Raw genomic sequence first — 18078 nt, 5'->3', positions numbered from 1 at the left:
CTTCAACTTGGGTTTTTGGAGAAATTGTATCTCAAGTCTTTTACATTGTGGAAGTTCTTTACTGATTTGTAGCTTAAAAACTTTTTTTTTACCACTAATTTTTCTGTTCTGGGATAGAAATATTAAAGGTCCTAGAAGTGAGCTGGAGCTGGTGTGCCAGGTAGGATCTCACTCAGGGAAATGGGGTGTGCACTCTTTGTAATCTGGCTGGTTGGTTGTTATACTTCATCTTTGAAGAGGATCAAAATGACATCACTCTGTTGGAGTTGAGGCACAGTGTGTGTCATTGTGGCTGATGAGACCAATAATGATGAGACCAGAAGATTCTACCACGGGTTAGGCACAAATAGTCTACATGAATATTTGGTGTGGAAATGTCTCTAAATTTGTGCATCTCACATTTGATTTGAGCTACTGCAATTCTGCTTCACTCATAGAGTACAATGCCTTTTTTGATGTGGGCATGCCATGCTGGGTGGTCCTTTGCCAGAATTTCCTATGTCAAAGGTTTGAAAGTTCTTCAGAGAGACCTTGAGAGTGCCCTTGTATTCCTTCTTATTACCTCCATGTGAGTGCTTGCTTTGTATGAGTCTTCCATAAACTAGTCTTTTAGACAAATGTACATTTGGCATACAAACAACGTGGTCAGCCCATCAAGTTTTGCTTTCTGCAGTAGAGTGAATGCTTGGCAGCTTAGCTTGAGAAAGGACCTCAGTGTTTGTTACCTTATCTTGCCAGGTGATCCTCATAATTTTCCTAAGACAGTTCACATGGAAGTCATTCAGTTTCCTGGCATGTTGCTGGTGGACTTCCCAGGTTTCACAGGCATACAATGATGAGGTCAGCAGGGCAGTTCTGTAGACCTTCAGTTTGGTAGGCAGTTTAATATTTTTTCTCTCCCACACTTCCCTTTGGAGCCTCCCAAACATTGAGCTAGCTCTGTCAATGAATGTGTCAACCTCACCATCTATGTGTACATATCTGGAGAGTATACTGCTAAGGTAGTGAACTTGTCCACCATATTCAAAATTTCTCCATTTGCTGTAACCAATGTTTCCACATAAGGATAGTGTGGTACTGGCTGATGGTGAACCTGTGTTTTCTTGGTGTTGTTAGGCCAAAATTAATACAAGCGGCAGAGACTGATCCATACTTTGTTGTATCTCAGCAACAGAGGTCTCATCAAGTATATAATCATCTGCAAATAAAATAAATGCATCAATACTCCTTCCACTTTAGTCTTGACTTGTAGCCTTTTCAAGTTAAATAATTTACCATTAGTATAATAGTTGAGCTTTCATCCTTGTTGAAGGAGTCTGACATTACTGAAAGCATCATGCTAAAAATCAGGGGAGCAAGCACATAGCCTTGCTTCACTCAATTGGTGTCTGGGAAAAGGCTCAGCAGCCCTCACACCAGAAGTACTAATCTTCCCTGAGCATACCCTACACCCTAGTTTGGTTGGTAGGGGGATATGGGGAAGAGGCAGGGCGTCTTCTCATTTTAGGGGTGGGAGCAGAGAATTTCTAGAAGTTTCAGGAGAGGGGACAGGGACTTGATGGGGCTACCAACAGGGGGTGTCAGCCCTATTATTGTTGAGCTCTGTAGTAGAAGGATGGGTCACAGGTTAGGTGCGTTCTTTGGAATGAGGCTGGTTAAGGTGTCATAGGGTTAAGCAACTGGAAAATCTGTCAACTTTTAGCCTAGATAGATTATGGTGATGATGGCTGAGGAGTAAGATATGTAGGCAAGATAGATGGAGGTATGCCTCTCCAGTCCTCCTATTACCATCTTGTGGGCCCAAAATTTCCACTCTCAGGTTTCTGGTCTCTGATCTATACTCAGAAAAGGCAAAAAGAGCAAAAAGCATCCAGGAATGTGACGTTCAGGAACTCTTCTCTAAGTTCATGTGGTTTTCAAATACAAGAGAGATTAGATTTATTCAGTTTGGCCCCAGAAGTTTGAACTTGGAGCAATTAATGGAAATTACAAGGAAGCAAATTTTGGCTTGGTGTAAGGAAAATGTTCTAGTGGCTAGAGCTATGCCAAATTAGTGGGGAGTATGTACTTTGGCTCATCCTTGCAGAGACAGGATTGATACATCACTCCATTATTGTTCTGAATACCCTGATGGGTTTGGGGTTTTTTCCTCTCTAATGTTACTGACTCAAGTCTCCATTGGCTTATTCCCTCACTACCCCATCCTTAGGTGTCAGTGACTAGTATCCCACTTCCACTTAACCACTTAAAATCTATTAGCTTTTACAAAGAGATTTTAACTTCAGTCTCTGACAATGACAGGCACTGTCATTCTATTTTATCACCATTCTCCTGAAGTGGACTCCTCTCCGCATTGACAAAGTTGCAGGCTAATAGAATCTGTGTACGTACCCCTATTTCAGATGAAGAGGGGGCTTTGCTCTCCTTACTAAGGCAAACCCCTCTACCCACATAAGGGATTAGATTCTAACCTTTCTCCTACAATAGATTTCTTGTTCTGTTATACTCATCTTCAAGGAGAGCCCTGTCTACAGGTTCCTTCCTCATTGTCTATGAACATACCCATGTCTCTCCCATCCACAAAAAGCCCTCATTTGAATCTTCTATCTCTATTATTGTCTCTCTCTTCTTTTTGTGGCCACACTCCTTGAGAAGGCCATCTATGATAGGTATTTTCGCTTTCTTTCCTCTCACTCTTTTTAACCCCCTATAATTTATCTTTTAGCCTCATCATTCTACTGAAACTTCTCCCTCCAAAGTTACCAGCTATCTCTTAATTGCCAAACCCAATGGCCTTTTCTCTGTTCTCATTCTTCTTGACTTCTCAGCAGCTGTAGACACTGGTATCCTCTTCTCTGATATAATCCTTTTTTTTTCCTTTTTGGAGGGCAATTGGGGTTAGGTAACTTGCCCAAGGTTACATGGCTAGCGCTTTACTCATTGTGCCACCTAGCCACCCCTCTCTGATATAATCTTTTCTCTAAATGTTTTGGGACAATATTCTTTCCTGTTTTTTTTTTATCTGACTGCTTCTTCTCAGTATCTTTATTTTAGTATCCTTATCAAGGTCATAACTTCTAAACACAGATGTCTGCCAGGGCTCTGTCCTGGGTCCTCTTCTCTTCTCCCCCTGCACTACTTCACTTGTGATTCCATCAGCTCCTGTGGATTTAATTATTGACTCTATGTTGAAGATTGTCAAATCTACCTATGCAATCCAAACTTCTCTACCAACCTCCAGTCTTGCATCTCCAACTACCTTTCTAACATCTCAAACTGGATGTCCGGTAGACATCTTAAACTCAATATATCTAAAAATGACCTTTAACCCTAAACCCTCAACCCTCTCTACCTCTTCTCTTCCCTATTATTGTTGAGGGCAGCACCATCTCCCCAGACCCCCAGGTTCACAACTTGGGCGCTCCTCACTATTTCTCTGATTCAGTCTGTTGTCAGAGTCCATTGATTTCACCTTTGCATCATCTCTCTAATATGCCCTATTATCTCCTCTGATACTTTCACTACCTCATTGCAGGCCATCATCACCTCGTGTTTGAACTATTCCAGTGGCTTACTCGTGATTCTGACTGCTTCAAAATGTCACCTTTCTAATCCATCTTCCATTCAGCCACCAAAATTACTTCCTTAAAATGAAAGTCAGACCATGCCACACACACACCCACTCATCAATTCTAGCAGCTCCCTACCATCACCAGTATAGAGTATAAAACCTCTTTGGCATTCAAATCCCATCATAACCTACCTTCCTCCTACCTTTCCAGTCCTCTTAATACCTCACTGCCTGCCATGTACTCTTTGATTCAGTGGCATTAACCTCCTGGCTGTTCTTCAAACAAGACACACTATCAACTCTGGGCATTTTCTCTGGTCTTACCCCTACATTCCCTCACCACCCCATAGTTTAGTGTCAGTGACTAGCATGTTGGGGTATAGGGTGTGTTCAGGGAAGACTAATACTTCTGTATCCACCTAACTAGTATCCATCTAACTCTCACCTGGGGCTCCAAGAAGTTATAGCATGCACAGTGGCCACACCTTGGTAAACCATTTTGGCAAATGGACTAAACCAGGTTAATGGTAACCAACGGGTGTCAAACCATTTGGTGAGTTAGGGGGGTGTCTACCTCAAGCATGTAAAGACTTCACTTGGCATAATGGGCAGATGAGAACAATTTGTGGATTGAAGTGGCTGAAGCAGGCACTGTGGAGCTTGGTTAGACAACAAAGATTCCAAGGTCATCCACTACATCTCAAGCCATCACCAGTCATCTTGACTCTGTCCTGCCACTGGACTTTGATGACTCTGGAAGAGAGACTGAGGCCAATGACTTCATGCAACTCTGCCTCACTTCAGTACAATTTATGCATGAATCAAAAGACATCACCCATACCATTTTAACATTTTTACCTATTTCAAAGTCCTGTGGTGACAGGCAAGTGATGAAGCAGTGGGTGTGAATACACTGGGAGCTGTAGTCACAACCCTGCACAAACATGGCCCAGGTCATAAGGTTGCCTTCTCACTGGAAGCAGCAGTGGGATTCAGTAGACCCCTGGGCATCTGAGCAACCTATTAAGGACCCCACTGTTTACCTCCTGGTGTGAGAAAGGGACTAAAGAAGGTGCTAAAAATTGTCTGCTTACCCAGCCATGGCCCACTTACCATGGCAGGCAGAAATCCAACCCTGTGGTCAGAACATACACATACACACACACACACACACACACACACTTCTACTCACCATCACTACATGTTATGTGTTCACACTTATAGACAACATAAAATCCAGTAGACCTGAAAAATGTTCAGTTCTTGTTGTGAGAGAACTCAATAGATATCATATCCAAACAGCAGCCCTGAGTGAAACAAGGCTGGCAAATGAAAGCCAGCTTACTGAAATGGGATACACATTTTTCTGGAGTAGCTGCAGTGAAGGGGAGCACTGTGAAGTTGGTGTAGGTTTTGCAATCAAAACTAAGCTTGTATGCTTACCAAAAGGAGTGAATGACAGGCTCGTGACAACGTGATTGCCACTTGCAGCAAAGTGCTGTGCTGCCATCATCAGTGCATGTGCTCCCACCATGATGAACCCTGTGAGGACAAAGAAAAATTTTATGAAGATCTGGAGACCCTCATCATCAAAGTGCCAAAGAGGACAAGCTTATAATGCTGGGTAACTTTAATGCAAGAGTAGGTACAGCCTACCAGACATAACAGGGAGTCCTTGGGAGGTATGGAGTTGGAAACTGCAGCAGCAATGATCACCTACTACTGAAGACTTGTGCATCTCATGACCTCATCACCAATATTGGCTGCCACTTACGTAAACACAATAAAACTTTGTAGATGCATCATTACAGTAAACATCAGATAAACTGAGATTGAAGCCAATCCCTCTCTAGCCATATTTCCAATTGAAGAAGAGGTTTTGAACGCTATTAGGCTTCTCTCATGTGGCAAAGTGCCTGGTTCTGATTCTATTCCAGCTAAGATTTACAAGGTGGAGGTCCATTGCTTATACAAAAGTTGTCAGAAATTTTCTAGCATTTTATATGGCAAATAGAGATCTATATGCAATGTTTATCAATATGACCAAGGTCTTTGATATTGTCAGTTGTGAGGGCTCATGGAAAATTATGTCACAATGTGGTTGCCTGAAGATGTCCATCAGTATTGTACATCAGTTTCATGGTAGCATGCTTGCCTGGGTTCTGGATAATGAACGATGCTCTCACCCTTTCCCAGTCACCAGTAGAGTGAAGCAAAGCCATGTGCTTTCTCCCATGTTTTTTATCATGATGTTTTCAACCATGTTGTCAAATGCCTTCAAAAAGGATGAATATAATATCAAAGCCAGCTACCACACTGATGGTAAATTATTCAACTTGAAAAGGCAACAAACCAAGACTAAAGTGGAGGGAATGTTGGTGCATGTTTTTTTTGTTTGTTAGTTTGCAGATGACTGTACACTTTGATGCAGCCTCTGAAGCTGAGATGCAACAAAGCATGGATCAATTCTCTGCTGCTTGTATTAATTTTGTCCTAACAACACCAAGAAAATACAGGTTCACCATCAGCCAGTACCATACCATTCATATACTGTAACCATTGTTTACAGTAAATGGAGAAATTTTGAATATGGTGGACAAGTTCACTCATGTTGGCAGTATATTTTCAAGATATGTACACATAGATGGTGAGTTTGACATACTCACTGCCAGAGCTAGCTCAATGTTTGAGAAGCTCCAAAGGGAAGTATGGGAGAGAAAAAAGTATTAGACTACCTACCAAAGTGAAGGTATACAGAGTTGTTGTGCTGACCTCATTATTGTATGCCTGTGAAACCGGGAAAGTCTATCAGTGCTATGCCAGGAAACTGAACCACTCCTATTTGAATTGTCTTAGGAAAATTGTGAGGATCACCTGGCAAGATAAGGTGACAAACACTGAGGTCCTTTCTCTACTTCAGAAAGTAAAACCTGATGGGCTAGTCACATTGTCTGTATGCCAAATGTATGCTTGCCTAAAATGCTATTTCATGGAGAACTCACACAAGGCAGGCACTCTAGTGGTTGTCAGAAGACAGAAGGATACTCTCAAGATCTCTCTGAAGAACTTTGGAACGGATTGTGTGACATGGGAGACACTGGCACAGGGCTGTCCAGCATGGTGACCCCACATCAAAGAAGGTGTTGTACTCTATGAGCAAAGCAGAATTGAATTAGCTCAAAAGAAACACAAGATGTGCCAATTGAGAGAATCCATCCCAAATGTTCACATGGACTATTTGGGCCCAACCTGTGGAAGATCATTCTGAGCTCATGTTGATCTGATCAGCCTCAGCTGGACACACTGTAACTTGACTCTAACATAGTGAGGTCATTTGGGTCCTTTTTGAGGGGGAAGGGCAACAGCCAACTGTAATGTAATACCAAGCAAAGGCAACTTCCCAGGTTCAAAATACCAGCATAGGTGCTCTCTATTTTATTCAGTAACAAACCCAGAACAGAGAAGATCAAAACATGACATCATTCAAAATACAGCATTTACTAAGTGTGATTAAATAATCTCCAAGTACTACCCCACCCCAGGATCTTCCAATCATTCAATCAATTACAAAGTCCCTGTTCTAAATACTACTCCATCCCTAGGCTATACCTTAATTAAGTCCACCACAAAACCCCTCTTCTCAAATGGAGATTAGTTTCCAAACATAGGTAAAGTACCTTCATTTGTCAATCACAGAGCACAATAAGGTCAAAAGTTCCCCACCTCCTGGATCACAATTGAATCTACCCCAGAGTTACATCAAGTTTAAACACAGCACTTAATACCCAAATGGAGGTCTTTTCTTCATCTTGACACGAGGCAAGTTCTCAGCAATCTTAGTTCCTGGAGAGACAAGGCTTAGCAAGGCCATAAGATACATTGCCAGTCCCTTCATGAATTTATCCTCTGTCTGTAGAACAGCCCTAGAACCCCTGAACACATTAGCAAAGCCCTCTCCCAGGATTTCTGTAAACATACAACAAGAAAATCCTTCTTCAGGGCTTCTGAACCAACAGAAAGGCTCCCAGACCCCTGCAACAACAGCACTGTCCTTCACCAGTGGACAGTATTCATTCTGTCTGCCGGACAGTCTCCAGACCCCTGCAACAACAGTACTGTCCCTCACCAGTGGACAGTATTCACTCTCAGTACTGTCCCTCACCAGTGGACAGTATTCACTCTCTGTCTGCAGGACAGTCTCAGGCCTTCTTAACCAAATGCCAGGTTCCAGGACTTCTTCAACAGGACAGTCTTTCACCAGTGGACAAATCTGGCAAAATAACATCAAAACAGACAGACAAAGTACCAGCAAAACAGCCATGTCTCCTCAGTCCTTGGCAGCTCAGGGGGCAGGTCTCAAAAGTCCAGGGCAATTCAAAGCGGCCACCAGCAATCTCTTAGTCTCTCTCTCTCCACGAGGTGCTGCTTCCAAAAAGAACTTCCGCCTCTCTCTTGTCTCTCCAAATCAACGTCACCAGCTCCTCCCAATTCAGGACTTTCTTTTCACATCAACAAGCCCATCCCACAGGTGGGATTAACAAACTCTGGGTTTTAACACAATCAATTTGAAAACCAAGCCAATACAGGGGAATCTTTAATTGCCATTACTATCACACCAACCAACCCAACCAACCCCGTATGTGGAATGCTCTCTTATCTCATCTCTGCCTCCTAGCTACCCTGACCACCTTCAGGTTCAAACTAAAATCCCATCCTCAATAGGAAAACTTTCCCAACTCCTCTCAGTTCTCGTTCCTTTTTTCTGCGACTTATTTGCCCTGTATACAGCTTGTTTGTACATATTCATTTTCCAGTTGTTTCCTCCATTAGATTGAGTTCCTTGAGGGTAAGGACTGTCTTTTGCTTCTTTTTGTGTCCCCAGCAATTAGCAAAGTAGCCATCCCATAGTAGGCATTAAATGCTTAGTGACTAATAGTTACATTGAAATGGACTGCCTCTGAAGGTAGTAGGCTTCCCTTCACGGATGGCCTTCAAGAAAAACCTGGCTGGCCGTCTGGCATGTTGTAGTGGGAATTCTTTTCTAAGTAGAGGGTGGGCTGCTGAGGTCCCTTCCAACTATGAAATTCGGAGCTTCCAGGATACCTCCCAGCTCTACTCTTCTGTGATTGTGATTTTTGTGAGGCACTCTTAGATTTTTAATCCCTTCTCCAACTACTTCACCTCCTTACATGAACTGAAATCTGGTTTTCTCCTCAGGACAATTAATGCCTCAAATCTATCTTCAATAGATGTTCTACTCTATTTTCTATATTCTCCATTAACACAGGGATCATAGGTTACAGTGCCATTCTATAGATAATTTTACACTATTACTTGTTTCTATTATAGATTACCCAATAGGAAAAGACAGTCATCATCGCACTTTCTTTTTGTGGCTTAACACATTTATGACACTACATTTTAGCAAAGACATATCCAGAAGAATTCAACTATTGGGAATATGAGAATCAGTTGAAGAAACAAGGTATATATAGCCTGGAAAAGAGAAGACTTAGTAGAGGTGTAATTGTTTTGTTTTTCTTTCTCCCCAACTATCTGAAGGGCTGTCACAGGAAAGAGGAATGAAAATTATTCTTCTTGGCATTAGGTCAAAACACTGAGCATTGGATGGAAATTGTAGACAGGCTCAATAGCCCAAATTTACTAACAATTATAAATCTTCAAAACAAAATGGCATCAAAACCCCAGTCAGACTGATGGGGACCCTGAGAACTCTGAGATAAGTATTTCACAGGGGGACACCACCAAGTTCTTTGAGGATGAACTGAGCTTTGTGTGGGCACCAGGTGGTGGTGAAAAATTGGGACCAATAGACTTTCCTGACAAGTCAGATTTGCCTATGTTATGGAACTTTGAAGTTTAGGCTACCTTTAGAAGGCAACTCAGATCCAGGTAAGCCTCTGACATCTGGAAAGAGCAAGTATGTTGTCTGCATACTTGGAATACTTCACTATGGGTATTGCTGTTTATTTGCCCCAGTAAAGGTGGTCCAGGGAACTGTATTGTTTCCTCTCTCTCAGGCACATTGTTTGTTACCTTTCAATCAGGTAGAAGGCCATTCCCTTCAGAGAATATATAATGAAAAGGTCTTTCTTCCTAAGAGAGACTAGGGCTATATCCCTGACATGATAGCCTGTGAAACTCAGTTCTACTAGACTCAAAGATGGTTGGGAAATCCTGGACATAACATGTGGATTCCCTCAATAGATAGTAAGTTACCTATTATTGGATTTCTCCAAAGAAGCTGGATGACCATTCCTCAGGGACATTATGGAGGGGACTTCTGTTCAAGTACTGGTTGGACTAGATAATTTCTGGAGTCCTTCCCACCTCAGATTCTGTGAATCTGACAACTGTGAATCAAACAAGTTCAAAGGAAAGAGAGATTCACTTCTAGTCACAATAAAGCAAATCTGATTCATATATATACTTTTTGCTGTTTGGAGGGGGAAGGCAGAGCAATTGGGGTTAAATGACTTGCCCAAGGTCACACAGCTAGTAAGTGTTAAGTGTCTGAGGCCAGCTTTGAACTCAGGTCCTTCTGATTCCAGGGCTGGTGCTCTATTCATCGTGCTACCTACCTCCCCTGATTCATATTTAATGGGTACAACATGGTAATTAGACACCAAAGGCAAATAGTTCATGTCAATTACTTTAATTAACAATACACAAACCAAATTTTTAGCTTTGCAATTTCTCATTTTCCACCTAAAACAGCACTGATGTAGATGCTTTTTCTATAACAATGAACATATTTGATTCTATGATCTGCCTTATAAGACATATACCCTAGGATCTGCTCCCTGTGCTCTTGATCCTCATTCCCTTCCCATATGACCCAGGACTGATGACACTCCCTAAGTGTCTTTCATCTCTTTCCTCCTACCTTATCCCAGAGAAAAGAGTAGGCAGGGGTGAGAGCACAGTGTAGTTGTAATCATCCTTAGGATCATCCCTCAACTTACAGAGGAGGAAACTAAGGCCCAAACAAGATTTGACTAAGTGAAAATCACAGGTAGCAAATTACAGAGCTGAGATTCAAACCAAGGTCCTTTGACTCCAAATCCAGCTTTTTTTTTTTATTGTTCTGCATTGCCTTTGTCAACAAAATTGTTTGAATTGAAATTAAATAAAATTCTGAAAAACCAACGAATAACCTGGACAGGAGTTTCATCTACAGACATCAGATTAGCAGGATCTAAAATATAGGGCAACACATACTGACTCTTGGACAACCTTAGCTTTGTACACAAATTATACTGTAACCAGTAAATAAGCAAGGAGTGCCAGAGTAATCTAAACAGTTGGTGGGGTAGGAATCCCCAAACTCAACCATCAAAAACCTTGTCATGGAGGGTTGCGTCTATATTCTCAGTGTTAGGAAATGATTACATTTCTTTCTCTTCCTTCTTTTGCCTTATGGAGAGAACTAAAAGAGTTGTTAGAGTAGGGGACTGCTGAGACAGTCAAAGGGACATGGCTTCATTTCCTTGCCCTTCTTCAATAGTTGGAAGGGGGCTAGTTGTGGCAAATGAGGGCAATTGGAGCTCTGACACTAAAGGAAGTTCAGAAGATGAGGACTTTTGATATAAAATTAATGATGACTTTTCTTGTCACTTTAGTTTCATCACTTGAGTCTCCTGTAATGTATGTATATACTGTCATCAGATGGTGGCACCACATTATTTCATGAACAGTACAGGCTGAGTGGTATGTGCAGTTGCCTGAGACAGAGATGGCCACATATTTTCTTTTTCATAAAATATACAACTCTAAGAAATAGCTACATTTAAATAACTTTAAGTAGAAAAGCAGATAGTTTTTGAGGAAGCTTTTAAAAGAGAGTAAAAACTTGTGATACAGAGCTCTAGCTTGATCCTTTATCCATATATTTTCTTCTCAGCTGAATCTAATGCTAATTTTATATACAGACCATTGTCTTATAACTCACCCTAAATCATTTTACAAAGTGTCAAAATATTCCTTTTGAAGAATAGAACTTCAGGTCAACTTGACTTCAAAATTCCTGTCATTCTTTCAGGATTTGGATATTTGTCCAGCTTAGAGAATCATTTCTTTTATGCCATTCCATCTGTCTGAAATTACTTTTCAGTCACTCCTATCTCCTTCTCCTCCAATTCTACCTATTTAAATACTATATATCAGTCCCTTGATGGATGGATCCAATAGATCATGCTCTTTCATGAAGCCATTTGTGTTCCCATCTAGACAAGACTTTTCCTTCTTTTGAAGGCCTATAGAACTTGTACCTCTTTAACCACACTTTCATATTTATATTGCATTATATTTTTACATGCATGTCTTAGCTTCCCTGTTGGATTGTAAACTTTGTCAGAGGAGGTACTCTAACTTGTTTTGTATCCTTCATAGTACCAAGCATATATCAGTCAATCAATCAACACACACACATACACATATACTTGTTGAGTCCTTAGTGTATCAGTTTGTTTATAATAACGTTTTGCTCTAAATTACCTTCTTTAATTAGTGTAATCATTTAAGATTACTTAACTGTTTTAATGTTTATTTTATATAATTCTTCAAACATTTATGTAAAAGATGTGGAAATTCATGGTTAAATATGAGAGAACTACAGAAGAATTACATCTTTTGAATCTCAGAGAAGGTACATGTCTGGACATTCATATGTTGGAGGTACCTTTCCACTAACCAGTGATAGTATTCCTAAATTTTTGAGAGATAAACCTCTCAGAGCTGAATTTCACAGCAGAAATCACGTAGTGACATAACTATCACAGAGTCTCTCCAATGTGGATTCTTTGATGATTAATAAGGTGAGAGGTCTGACGGAAGGCTTTACCACATTCATTGCATTCATAGGGTTTTTCTCCAGTATGAACTCTCTTATGTTGAATAAGGGATAATCGTACAGTGAAAGATTTCCCACATTCATTACACTCATAGGGTTTCTCTCCAGTGTGCATTCTCTGATGCTGAATAAGCTGTGATCGCTGACTAAAGGCTCTCCCACATTCATTACACTCATAAGGCTTCTCTCCAGTATGAACTCTCTGGTGCTGAATAAGGTTAGAACTCAGAATAAAGGCTTTTCCACATTCACTACACTGATAGGGTTTGTCTCCATTGTGGATTTTCTGATGTTGAATAAGATTAGAGTGTTGACTGAAGGCTTTCCCACATTCACTGCACTCATAGGGCTTCTCTCCAGTATGAACTCTCTGGTGTTGAATAAGGTTAGAGCTTAAAATAAAAGCTTTCCCACATTCACTACATTCATAGGGTTTTTCTCCAGTGTGAATTTTCTGATGATGAATAAGTTGTGAGCTCTGACGGAAGGCTTTACCACATTCATTGCACTCAAAAGGTTTCTCTCCAGTGTGAATTTTATGATGTTGAATAAAAGATGAGCGGTCACTAAAGGCTTTGCCACAGTCATTACATTCATAGGGTTTTTCTCCAGTGTGAATTCTCTGATGTTTCATAAGATTAAAGCTCTGGCTGAAGGATTTTCCACATTCATTACACTCATAGTGTTTTTCTCCAGTGTGTATCTTATGATGTCGAATAAGGCCAGATCGTTGACTGAAAGCTTTTCCACATTCACTACATTCAAAGGGCTTCTCTCCAGTGTGAATTCTCTGATGATCAATAAGGTTACAGCTCTGACTGAAGGTTTTTCCACATTCAGTACACTGATGGGGTTTGTCTCCACTGTGAATTTTACAATGCTGAAAAAAAGATGCACGCATACTGAAAGCTTTTCCACATTCATTACATTCATAAATTTTCTCCCCAGTATGAATTTTGCTATGCTGAATAAAGTAAGAATGGGCACTGAAAGCTTTCCCACATTCATTACATTTGTAAGGTTTCTCTCCAGTATGTGTTTTATGATGCCGAATAAGGCTAGAGCTCCGGCTAAAAGTTTTTCCACAGTCATTGCATTCATAGGGTTTCTCTCCAGTGTGAATTCTCTGGTGCTGAATAAGGGTTCTGTTTTTGCTAAAAGTCTTTCCACATTTGTTACATTCATAAGGTTTGTCCCCATTGTGAATTTTATGATGATGAACAAAAGATGAGCGGTCACTGAAAGCTTTATCACATTTGTCACACTTATATGGTTTCTCTCCAGTATGAATTCTCTGGTGTTTAATAAGGTTAGAACTCTGGCTAAAGGATTTTCCACATTCATTACATTCATAGGGTTTCTCTCCAGTGTGAATTTTACAATGCTGAATATAAGATGAGAGAGCACCAAAGGCTTTTCCACATTCCTTACATTCATAGGGTTTCTCTCCTGTGTGAATTCGCTGGTGTTGAATAAAGGATGTCCGGGCATTGAATATTTTTCCACATTCATTACATGCATAGGATTTCTGCCCAGTGTGAATTTTCAGATGTTTAATACCATTAGAGTTCTGGCTGGAGGTTTTTGCAGATTCATTACTTTTGTATGATTTCTGGTCAGTGTGAATACTCTGAGGTTCATTAATAATTGGACTTTGCCTAAACACTTTCCCACATGATTTAGCTTTATAGAGTTTCTTTCCTTTATGAACTTTCTGATGGTTAATCAGGCCTGCATTTTCTTTGAAGTTTTGACCACATGTATCACATTGATGGAGTGCTTCTCTTGTTGGAACCCTTGCATGTCTAATAGAACTTGAGTTCACATTGACATTTTCCCCATATTCATTACATTTCTGGTGTCCTTCCTTTGTGGGTATTTTCTCGTGTATCATTGTCCCTGGCCTAAAATTTTTCTCCTGGAAAGACAATTTCCTTAATCTCTCTCCCAAAGGTTTTCTCTGACATTTCAATCTGCCATTATGTTCACCTTTATCAAACTTAGGTCCTCGGAGACTATTTACTTTGAATTTTCTTGATAAAGTCCCCCATGATTCCATTTCCTCAGACATTTCTTGTTTTGGAGTAAATATCTTGTTTTTAAACTCAGTCTCATAGCCTGAAACAATAACAAAATACAAACTGTAACTGTTCTTTATTTAGGGAGAAAGGAAATTGATAACATAGGAAAAAACACATTCTAAATTAAGCAAACATCTCCTAAGAGGACATGATATTTATAAATCTCAATATTATCCTTACAGTCTTGGCAAAGGATAGTGGAGAATAACAGAAGACAAAAGCAATGGGAGGTGCAGTGGACACAGAAGGCAGAGTGAGGCTAGAGAATGAAGATAGCACACTAGGAATGTTGATATGGATAAACAGGAGAGCAGATTAATTAGGGGAGGTAAAGATAAATAGGGAGTGAAGGAGCTGAACTGAGGATAGTGGGTAAAGGAGATGAGCTCTCAGGAAGTTTATAAAAGGTGATTATACCATATAGTGAGAGGAAGGTATTAAAAACATCATATACCTTCTCCATATTCTTCCCTAGATAGCTTATAAGAAAGAGATATTTTAGATAATTTGCCTGAAAATATTAAATAAATGTTCATATGTGCTCATATGTTATCAATAGTGGGATCATATAAAAACTTTCATGCTTACATCAAAGCCTTGTTCTCTGAAAAATCTTAAGGCTAGGGTCACAAATGCAGTCCTTTCAGTTACTGAGCAGCAGCTGATGGAAATTTTTGCAAAGTTCAAAAACTGACTAGAACAATGAAAAATACAAAGCAGTGTTGATATTGAATTTTAATAAGGAATAGTAATACTTTAAAATTTTAAAATAAACAACCTTTCAAATGTATCTATGTAAGTTTGTAGTAGTTATACTTCTAAAGTACTAAAATTGCACTAAGACTTTTGGGTCCCTCTGCCAAAGACAATTAGATGGGGAGTTGGTTGGAGGAGATAACCTCTGAGGCCCCTACTACCTCTAAATCTGTGGTCCAATAAATCATGCCTGGTGCCCTCTAAGCACATAGAAGATGTTCAATAAATGAATACTCAAGGACTGAATGAAAGGTTTTTGCTTACTTACCTGAACAGTTAGCTCTTAGGGCCTCTCTCCCCTTAGCTTCCTGCTTGTCCAGGACCCATGGCTCTTCTCCTTGCTCTAGTCGAGAGATCATGTCAGGTTTGGGCACTAGAAATCCTACTCATGGGAAAAGAAAAGAGAACTTGTCAGTTTTCAGACCCAGAACTGTTCTGAGCTCATGCCCAAGCCTTGGATCTTCTAGGAAGAGGTGGAAGGAGATAAGCATAACCTAGAACAGATGAGACTAAAAGATCCATAGCAGGACTGAGTATCCTAAGAATTATTTCCTTGGGGGAGATACTTGGAGATACACAGAGAACAACTACCTCATTTTTCCTATCTCTAACTAGGATAGAAAATTCCATGATATTGGTGGAAGCTTCTAGAACTAGGGCAATAAAACCTAGAACTTGGAGGAAGAATAAAGTGTAGAGTTAGGAAATATTAAGGAAGTTTCCTGTACTCAGTTCTATAAGGACCACGTCTGGTGCCTCAGTATTGAAAGCAGACACAGCTTATTTTTGAGTCCAGGGACAATGAGGAATCTCTAATGGCTGAATTCTGAGGTAAAAGCCAAATGATAGCTTTGGAGCCTACTCTGGATAACAAAAAAGAAAGCTAAGAAGTCCAGATGAATCCCAGGGTTGAGCCTTACCTAGAGAGACTATGTTTCCATAATTTTCCATCATCACATTCCTGTACAGATCTCTCTGAACTGGGTCCAGAAGGCCCCACTCCTCCTGAGTGAGGTAGACAGCTATGTCTTCAAACATCATGGAAGTCTGAAACAATATATTCCTGCTGAAAATTCCACCTATAGAGACAGACTCAGTATTGTGCCTGGGGGTGAGAAGGGAGCTGGTAGTTTGTGGTAAGGGAAAGTGCTTTAGAAGTAGTAGATCCAGGGGTTGTCTTTGGGAGCACATCTTTTCAAATCTACATATGAGTATGTGTATAAATAATTATGCACATGTAAGTGTTATTGTGTCTCCATATGAAGAGGTAGAGGTCTGCATCTATGCTCTTCTTGGTTGAGAGATGGGGTAGAAATGGATACATTTTGGGGAAATGAAGAGAATCTATGAATGAAAAGAGCACTGAACTTGCAATGGTTCAAGCCCCAGCCCTTCCACTAACAAACCTTGTGATCTTATACATATCAATCACTTCTTTAAGTCTCTGCTTCTTCTCCTTTAAAAGGAAGGGGTTGGATTGGTCTCTAAGATCCTTCTCCCAAACCTCTCTAGAGTGACTTCAAGGATATAAAGCAATCCCCTCCTACTGTTGCCAAACATTGTTACCTGTCTCTGAGTTGCAACATGATCCATGAGAAATATGCAGATTTTGCCTAGCTGGATGTGAGTACAACTATCTACAGATGTGATCAATGGGGAGGGGCAGTAACTTCCCTGATGACAATTTTTTGGCTTCCTGTCTTGCCTTACCAATGTGGGGGACTAGGGAAGGATTCCTGTAGGAGCTTGCACCTAACCTGGCTTTTAAAGTGGCATCTCAAGAGCATGATATGTGTTGGTGGGGTGGGGAGAGGAGAAGAAACTAAATTTTTTTGAGAAGAAAACCGATATGACCTGAAAGATTACTCTGTCAGTTGAAATGAAACAGCCTTGTTTCTATGATATCTTGACTCATTCATTATTTAGGATACTGTTACTTAGTCTCCATTTAATTCTGTATTTTTTGTTCATATTTCTTTTATCTGTGGCACCACTATCCAGTCTCCTATGTCTGTAACTTTGGAGTTACCTTTGATCTTTCATTTTCCTTCATCTCCCAGTTACCAGATTCTGTTGATTCTATCTTTGTATATCTCTCATACCCATTTCTTCCCCTTTATTCCTACTGCAACCACCCTAAAATAGGAGCCCTCACTCAGACGGAGGCTTAAGTGGAGAAAGATGAGCTCAATTCTGGACACAGTGTATTTGAGAAGTGCCAGTGGAACATGCCGGTGAAGATGTCCTATGGGCCATTGGAGATGCTGGTCTGGAGTATGCGCATATGTGAATGAAAGAATAAACAGATATGCGATATTTCATTCCCAAGTTCCTGGGCAAGTAATTAAGATCTCTGGTCTTGGGGCAGGCAGTACAGTTGCAAATTGAGGAAAGAAGCTGAGGCCCATGACAGGTAAGTGGTTTTCGGGAAGGACAGCTCACCTGTTGGCCAACTGGTAGGGGTTTGGCTGCCATCATGTGATTTCTCAGGATCCCCTCAGAGAGATTGGCAGGAATCTGAGGAGCAGTTAAAACTAAAGAAAAAGGAAGGAGCCATGAGTGAGAGTAGATTACCCAAGAAGACTGCCCCATTACCTCCCCAGTCTTCCCATGGAAGTACCCAGGGACCTTGTGATAGGTTCCCCTTGTAACAGGTTCCTACCCTGTATTGACAACAGAGCTCTAAGCTTAGCAATTGTGGAAATGATAGACTGGGAGGGCCACAACTATGGATATAACCAGTTTACATGCTGTAGCAGCAAGCACCCCAAGCGTCCTCAGGGTTTGCAGCTACCACA

General features: G+C 40.6%; 2 protein-coding genes and 1 pseudogene across 5 annotated transcripts in view; 1 reads left to right on the top strand and 2 right to left on the bottom strand.

The window, feature by feature from the left end:
- LOC138167878 (large ribosomal subunit protein uL2) overlaps window positions 1-18078 on the bottom strand; it is a 241962-nt gene that overhangs the window by 32429 nt on the left and 191455 nt on the right. The gene's annotated exons all lie outside the window — the stretch shown is intronic.
- Window positions 1-18078, top strand: part of LOC138167882 (zinc finger protein 850-like) — a 71269-nt pseudogene that overhangs the window by 27213 nt on the left and 25978 nt on the right.
- Window positions 10232-18078, bottom strand: part of LOC138167866 (zinc finger protein 850-like) — a 62731-nt gene continuing 54884 nt past the window's right edge. For 2 of the 4 annotated variants that reach the window (XM_069096825.1, XM_069096826.1), the window contains exons 2-5: window positions 17723-17814; window positions 16201-16327; window positions 15549-15662; window positions 10232-14561 (exon numbers count right to left, since the gene is read on the bottom strand). In XM_069096825.1, the coding sequence (XP_068952926.1) occupies window positions 12367-14561; window positions 15549-15662; window positions 16201-16327; window positions 17723-17814 (2528 nt within the window). In that variant the 3' untranslated portion in view covers window positions 10232-12366. Of the gene's footprint in view, window positions 14562-15112; window positions 15201-15548; window positions 15663-16200; window positions 16328-17722; window positions 17815-18078 lie in introns of those variants that run through there. The other 2 variants (XM_069096827.1, XM_069096828.1) reach the window with 2 other exon arrangements.

Source organism: Petaurus breviceps, unplaced genomic scaffold (assembly GCF_028583685.1).
Source record: "Petaurus breviceps papuanus isolate PSGF00001 unplaced genomic scaffold, PetGlider_PUasm1.0 318, whole genome shotgun sequence".
NCBI classification, from domain to species: domain Eukaryota; kingdom Metazoa; phylum Chordata; class Mammalia; order Diprotodontia; family Petauridae; genus Petaurus; species Petaurus breviceps.
The sequence above is the reverse complement of the archived record's forward strand: the minus strand, read 5'-3'. Positions and strand labels throughout refer to the sequence as shown.